The sequence below is a fragment of the Blennius ocellaris genome, assembly GCF_963422515.1.
Source record: "Blennius ocellaris genome assembly, chromosome: 10".
Taxonomy (NCBI): Eukaryota; Metazoa; Chordata; class Actinopteri; order Blenniiformes; family Blenniidae; genus Blennius; species Blennius ocellaris.
The window spans coordinates 21,744,182-21,751,916 of record NC_137659.1 but is presented as its reverse complement, the minus strand read 5'-3'; the positions used below and the strand labels follow the sequence as shown (position 1 = coordinate 21,751,916).

The following is a 7,735-nucleotide window of genomic DNA, read 5'->3' as shown; positions in this document are numbered from 1 at the left end:
ATAGTGATCCTTATGAGGTAATAAATTCCTACATCAGCATACAGTGACATACTTGCTTTGTTTAGTACTAAGGGAAGCTCATTGGTGAACATTGTGTACAGGCGTGGCCCACAAGACAGCTTCCTTGAGGAACGCCATGCTTCACAAGTTTCGTATCTGAAAAACTTCCATTAAAATCTACTTGACTGCTTTCTATCAGTCAAATAACCTTCCTTCCATACTAATGCAATTTGAGAGAAAACATTAAAAAAAAATTTGAAAAGCATTTTGATCAATGACATCAAAAGCTGCAGAGAAATCAAGCATTATAACACCAATAATTTTCCTCGACTCAATATCCTTAGTCCAGTCATCAACCATTAGAGTGAAGGCCGTGGCTGTCCAGTGCTTCTCTCTGTATGCACGCTGAAAATGTGTCATCAAATTATTATTCAAGAAATAAGCCTAGATTTGGTCATAGACAATTCTTTCTTTTATCTTTAGGTATTGGTACAATTTTGTAAAACTTTCCATGATTTGAAACATACATTTTCACTAAAACACTTATTGATAATATATGCCACCATAGGAGCAATTATAGAGGCTATAGGATTTAACAGCTTGCGCTCAAGATAGTTGATTTATTTTTGCAGTTCATCTGAAGTTATTCCACTTTAGCAACACTGATATTCTTAAATTCAAAGCTACATGTTTTACTTTCCATGATCCTGTTGATTAGATGCAGGGATCGCGAAATGCCCAATTTTTTTTTTACCAGACACTGGTCCAGTAATCATGCAGTTTTTACTGGACCGAAGTAAAGTTTGATGAAAATATACATAGTTTTTATATGAGGCTGTAATAAACTCATCTCCACAGGAAAGTATGAAATGTATGAAAGTATGACTATTCTCTCAAAATGCAACTTGAGGTTAGTATAAGGTCAGGAAAGGAAGCAGTACAAAGTATTTTAGTTCAGTTTGGACAATGTGTGTGTGTGTGTGTGTGTGGGGGGGGGGGGGGGGGGGTGTCTGTGTGACATAATCATCTAATTATAAACTTGTTCTATCTTTAAAACCTCAGAATCACTTAGTTAATTCCTGGAGAAATTATTTAGCAATGCAGCACAAACAGCAATTTTTCCAGCTCTAAAGCAGCACAAATGATTGGAACTATTTTCAGGGAGTTTAGCGTGGAGGAGGATGCAGCTTCATGGAGGTGTGAATCTCCTGCTACAGCGGAGGAGCTGCTGTTCATTGTTCTCCTCGGCGACCTGGAGTTTTAAAACGGTGACGTCTGGCGGCAGACCACCTCGCTATACAACGGCTTTGCAAACATCCATGTTGATGCGTTGTCTTCGTGTGTCTTGAGGGTAAAATACGTCCAAACAGCGACAGGTTGTCATTAAAAGTTAGCCTTAATGCCAACTTCCCTAGCATCCTCGCTGGCTGCAAACTGTGGAATGGATTTCCTGACTTATTACTCGGTGTCTCATTGAGACCCACCTCCGTTCAGGAAATCCATTCCATGTTTTGCAGGGCAGCGGAAATCAGGACATGAGACCAGTTTTAAGAGGATTTTAACCGGAACAAGCGCATTTTTATCAGTCATGACCGACTGTCCCACGTATTTTGCGATCACTGCAGATGATTTGTTAGATCAGTACTTTGTGGCTGTACTCTCTTCTTAAGTTTGTCTATTTTGGTTATGAAATAATAATTTAGATGGTTTGCTTTGTCTTTTGCTTAAATCAAATCAAATCAAATCAAATCAAATCAAATCAAATCAAATTAAATTAAATTAAATTAAATTAAATTAAATTAAATTAAATTAAATTAAATTAAATTAAATTAAATTAAATTAAATTAAATTAAATTAGGGACTCAGCGGACATGTGTGTGTGTGTGTGTGTGTGTGTGTGTGTGTGTGTGTGTGTGTGTGTGTGTGTGTGTGTGTGTGTGTGTGTGTGTGTGTGTGTGTGTGTCTGTTGAAGTTTCAATAAATAATCCCGACAGAAGAACTCTAAAGTTTCACGACTTTATTCCAAGAGCAATTTCATGAAGAAATCCAGCTTCAAATGTCCGTTCTGAAGGAAAGAAGGAACAATATAGAGGGATTACTGATGCTGATGATTGTTGAGTGAATAAAACAGTTTTTTGCTGAAACAGCATTAAAGAAAAAAGGTTTGTGCTCGTGTGTGTGTGTGTGTGTGTGTGTGTGTGTGTGTGTGTGTGTGTGTGTGTGTGTGTGTGTGTGTGTGTGTGTGTGTGTGTGTGTGTGTGTGTGTGTGTGTGTGTGTGTGTGTGTGTGTGTGTGTGTGTGTGATTTTGCTGGGTGAAGTGGGCAGCTGCCCAGGGTGGAAAAGCAGCCTGGTCCGCCACTGGTTGTGGTAACTTGATTTTCACCTTGAGTTTCAGATGTAATGCTCCCGAGCAGACACTAGATGTCAATAGTAAACCACCCAAGCATTTTTGCTGCCCTCTCCTTATTGAGAAGTAAATAGCACCAGCTTCAATTCACTTCACGTCTCAATCCTCTCAGTATTCATACAATATCATCTGCTGCAGTTGCCTCAGGTTTCACATCTGATTTGGTCTTCTTTCTGGTTTAGACACAGCTAAGTCTTCTTCCCAAAGACCACCCGGGGTCCGGTCCGGGTTGCCTGTGGTTCTGTGGAGATGATCCAGATGGCAGGGGATTTCATGAAGTCCATGTCGACCATCTTGCTCTCCTCTGCCCGGGCCATGGCTTCCAGCTCGGGGGAGGTTTCTGGAGCCCAGTCTGCCATGAACTTATCCTTGGTCTCACAATAGTTCACCACCACTTCCTCCGGCTGCTCCCCTAACAGACAGTCTGGGAGAACACAGAGAGGCAAGATGGGATGAAAACATGGCAGAAGCAGCATATTCTGCTCTAACTTTTAGTCTGGAAACAAACCTGCAAAGTCGTGGATGAGGTCTTTGATGAGATGCCCGATGATGGCGTAGAGAACAGCGAGCACGATGAAGATGGCCATGAGCAGGTAGAGGATGTAGGTGGGCAGATGGATAGCATCTCGAGAGGGTGGGATGTAAGATTCAAACAGCACTGAGCCGTCGTCCTCCCGAAAGTGAACCTTCAAGCCGTCCTCCGTTACTTCCATGGCAATCTGCTCGTTTCGTCGGCCAGTGAGTCCAACTCATGCCTCACTCCGACTGCTGCGTGAGGACATATCCATCAACACCCTGAAAGTCAGCAGGAAATCTCGTCCTTTCTGCCTTGGAAGTATGAATAGGCTGTTGTTCGATACTTAGCACTTCTGATTAAAAGCCTTCACGTGGAGCACGGAGGCATGCAAACATTCCCCCATGAAGCAAACAAAAGGAGTCGAAACTTTATCTCACCTTGAGGAGTTTTTCCATTTTGGTTCTCTGAACAAAGTCTTTATGTGCCTGTCGGCGGAGCGATGCAGATGGAAACCAGATTAGCTGCAGCAGCTTGAGGTAAACTAGTCAAGGTCAGAAGAACGACTCGGTGAGCGCACTGTTCTCAATGAAGTGGATCAGCAGCTCCTATTTACCTCCTACACCCACTACATCACTATCTATCTATCTATCTATCTATCTATCTATCTATCTATCTATCTATCTATCTATCTATCTATCTATCTATCTATCTATCTATCTATCTATCTCTCTCTCTCTCTCTCTCTCTCTCTCTCTCTCTCTCTCTCTCTCTCTCTCTCTCTCTCTCTCTCTCTCTCTCTGAGTGTGAGGAGTGCGGTGAGGAGCTCTGAGTGGAGTTGGTGAGAAAGTCTCTTTTTTGGGATATTTGAGTGTGTTCAGAAGTGTTACCATAGTTTTATGGTGTGATACTTTGTGGAGTGAGTGTGTGTGAAGAGTGAAAGAGTGTGATTGTCCGGTTTGGTGAAGCTGTGGTGCGGTTAGCATCGCGCTAGCGGTGTAGCGCCATGGCTTCCACCAAGCTGAGCAGGAAGCACGGGTTCAAACTGAGCCCCGGGTTCTCCTGCTCGATGGAGGAGTGTGTGACGGCTGTGGCGAAAGTGGTGGGGGCGGCAAACATTGTGTCTGCTGCCAGAATGAATGGTGCGGTGGTGATGTTTGTGAGGGAGGTGGAGAAGGCTAATGCTGTGGTCTCGGCTGGTGTGGTGATGAGGGACACGCTGGTGGAGGTGATGCCTCTGAGCACACCAGCCAAGAGAGTCCTGGTGGGGAACGTTCCACCACTAGTGGAGGATGGAACCCTGGTGGAGCTGCTATCCAGGTATGGAAAGGTGGTGTCTCCTGTGAGGAAGCTGTCCTCAGGCTGTAAGGAGCCTGAGTTCAGGCACATCATCTCCCACAGGAGGCAGCTCCTCATGGTGATGAAGGACAGCAAGCAGGAGTTGAACCTGTCCTTCAAGGTGAACGTAGACGGGTTTGACTACGTCCTGTTTGCCACCACTGACACTATGAAGTGCTTTGGGTGTGGACAGGAGGGGCACCAGAGGAGGTCCTGTCCTGAGGAGGGGGCCAGTGGGACAGGACGAGGTGCAGGAGGTGGAGGTAGAGGTGACAGTGCAGGAGGGAGTAGAAGTGAAGCGGGTGGAGGAAGTCTGTGGGGGGGTGTAGGCGGACAACGGCCAGAGACGAGGAGTGAGGGACAGAATAGCAGGGAGAAGATAGTTGGGGGGGAGCCTGAGGTGGAGAAGAGTGGTGGAGGGGAGGGTGGGGAGGAGGAGGCTGGTGTAAGTAATGGAGGTGGTGAAGCAACTGCTGGAACTGGTGAAGCGACTGATGCAGGTGGAGAAGGTGAAGTAGAGGCTGGTGTTTTTGTTGAAGGGGGGGGGGAGGCAGGAGGTGGAGGAGAGGATAGACGTGATGGGGAAGGGGAGTTTTCCCAGTCTCGAGAGGAGGGTGTGGGTGGTGCAGCTGAGCTGGGCCCTCAGGGGGAGTTAGCGGGTGGAGCAGATGGGCTGGTCTCTCAGAGAGGCAGCAGTCTCCCTGAAGGTCAGGACGAGGCAGGGGAACCAATGGAGGCTGGCGTGAGGGAGGAGGTGGAGGCAGAGATGGAGGTTGAGGTGGAGGGAACAAACAAGAGGGTTCTGAGGGATAAACGGAAGCAGGTGGAGGAGAGAGGCCCAAAAGCAAAGAAGGTGACCCAAGATAAAGGGGGGCTCTCTGTTTCTCAGGGGGCTGCAGCTGATCTCAGCTCATCTGAGGAGGGTGGAGGTGGCAGCAGTACACCCCTTGAGGAGGAGACAGTAAATGACGGGTATGGCATAATGGACATGAAGAAGTTTTTACTGAGAACGAAGAATAAAAAGGGCGTGGTGGTGGAGGAGTTCTTCCCGGACAGGGAACGGTTCATCCAAAGAGCCCAAACAAACATGAATGTCAGAGGAGAGGAGGGGTTCTCTGACCAGGAGGTGTTCAGGATTAAAAAGTTCGTGGTGAAAGTGAGGCACCTCCTTCAAAGAGATGATGACGAAACTATATAGTCGCTTTATCCTATTTGTGTTGTGGGTGGTGTTCTCCTTTATAATGAGCTCCAGTTTCCGAGTCGCCACTCTCAATTTAAATGGTGCAAACAACATCAAGAAAAGAATGCTGCTGTATGAGCTGGTCAAGCTGAAAAAGATAGATGTGATGTTGGTGCAGGAGACTCACAGTGATGCAGCTAGTGAGATAGAATGGAGGTCGGAGTGGGGGGGACAGGTCTGCTTGAGCTCCCTCACTTCAGTCAGTGGGGGGGTTGCAATCCTCTTTTCCAAGAACTTCACTCCCATCACTTTCACAATGGAGGAAAAAATTAAAGGGAGGTTCATGGTCGTCACGGCGACGTTTGAGAAGCAGCAGTTTGTATTTATTAATATTTATGCTCCCGTTGATGGATCTGACAGAGTTGTACTTTTAAATGAACTGAACAGTTTTTTAATGCACTGTGATTCCACTGATTTCTTGTTTTTAGGGGGGGATTTTAACTGTACGCAGGATGACCTTTTAGACAGGAACCACAGGGAGCCTCACAAACAGTCCCAGAGAGTTTTTAACAGCCTGGCCCAGACACATGACCTAGTGGACGTCTGGAGGAGGAAGAACGGAAGAACCAGACAGTACTCCTGGAGTTCTTTTAGAGACGGCTATATCTCACTGGCCAGACTGGACAGGTTTTATTGTTTTAGCCACCACTTTGGGGCAGTTAGGGAGTGTTTTATGTCACCTGTAGGTTTTAGTGATCACTCATTGGTTTTTAGCAGTGTTTTTATCACTAATATTAGGCCACGCAGCGCATATTGGGTTTTTAACACTTCTTTGCTCGCTGACTCTAATTTTACAGACACTGTGCGTTTTTTTTGGCGAAGTTTTAGGGGTGAGAAGGATGAGTTTAACTCTCTGAGGCAGTGGTGGGACCGTGGCAAGGTCAAAATCAAACAACTCTGTCAGCAGTACACTCAATATGTCACGAGGGACATCACACGATCGCTGAGGAATCTAGAGATTGACTTAGTGAACCTTCACACTGGTTCTACTGGAAATCCTGAGCATTTTGAAGCTCTGAAGACTAAAAGTACTATGATGGAGCGCCTGCTGGGCATACAGGCCCAGGGGGCGCTGGTCCGCTCCAGGTACCAGGGGGTCAGTCTGATGGATGTGCCGTCTAGCTACTTCTTTGGTCTGGAGACAAGAAACGGGCAGAGTCGCTTCATTTACTCATTGAAGTCGGCTAATGGAGAGGATCTAACAGAGTCTGGGGAGATCCGAAGGGCAGCAGCTGAGTTCTACACCGAGCTCTACGAGAGCCACTACCAGGAAGACCAGGCCCTGTTTGACACCCTCTGTGGTGGACTCCAGAGAACTTGCACTGAGGAGACCCCTGACCTCGGAGACCCCCTGACACAGGACGAACTGCTTGCTGCTCTGCAGGGCATGCAGGGGGGCAAATCTCCGGGGATCGATGGGCTCCCAGTGGAGTTTTACAGGGCTTTCTGGAAGGAGCTCGGGGGGGACCTCCTGGAGGTCCTGACAGAGAGCCTCAGGGATGAGACGCTGCCCCCGAGCTGCAGGAGGGCGGTGATCACGCTGCTGCCCAAGAAAGGAGACCTGAGAGACATGAAAAACTGGAGGCCGGTCTCCCTCCTGTGTACCGATTATAAGATCCTCTCCAAGGCCCTGGCCAACAGGCTCAGAGGGGTGCTGGACGACGTCATCCATCTAGACCAGACCTACTGTGTGCCCGGCAGGTCCATCAGAGACAATGTGTCTCTAATTCGTGATGTTTTGGACGTCTCTAGTTTTTTGGGAGCAGATGTTGGTCTCATTTCGTTGGACCAAGAAAAAGCTTTTGACCGGGTTGAGCACCTCTATCTGTGGAAAGTGATGGCCCAGTTTGGTCTCAACCCAGGTCTGATAGCAATGATCAAAGTGTTGTACCAGGACATTGAGAGTGTACTGAAGATCAACGGGGGGCTGAGTGCTCCTTTTAAGGTCAGGAGGGGGGTCCGGCAGGGCTGTGCTCTCTCAGGTATGCTCTACGCCCTGTCTATTGAACCTCTGCTCCACAACATCCGGTCCACTGTCAGCGGCTTCAGTCCTCCAGGTTTTAAAAAGGTTTTATCTGCGTATGCTGATGACATCATTGTTTTAATCTCCACTCAAGAAGACGTTGACCTTTTAGATAAGTGTGTGTGTTCTTTTAATTTACTGACGGGGGCAAAGGTCAACTGGGGGAAGAGCGAAGCCCTGGCAGTGGGGGGGTGGACCGGAGGTCTGCCAAT

General features: G+C 47.2%; 1 protein-coding gene across 1 annotated transcript; it reads right to left on the bottom strand.

Moving 5' to 3' along the window:
* Nucleotides 1–2,596: 2,596 nt before the first annotated feature.
* LOC308135555 (uncharacterized protein) lies at nucleotides 2,597–3,121 on the bottom strand (the record flags this gene model as incomplete). The annotated part of the gene is made up of 2 exons (XM_080503607.1): nucleotides 2,597–2,832; nucleotides 2,917–3,121. The coding sequence occupies 2 exons, from the start codon at nucleotides 3,119–3,121 to the stop codon at nucleotides 2,597–2,599; spliced, it is 441 nt and encodes a 146-aa protein (XP_080359733.1).
* Nucleotides 3,122–7,735: the final 4,614 nt, after the last annotated feature.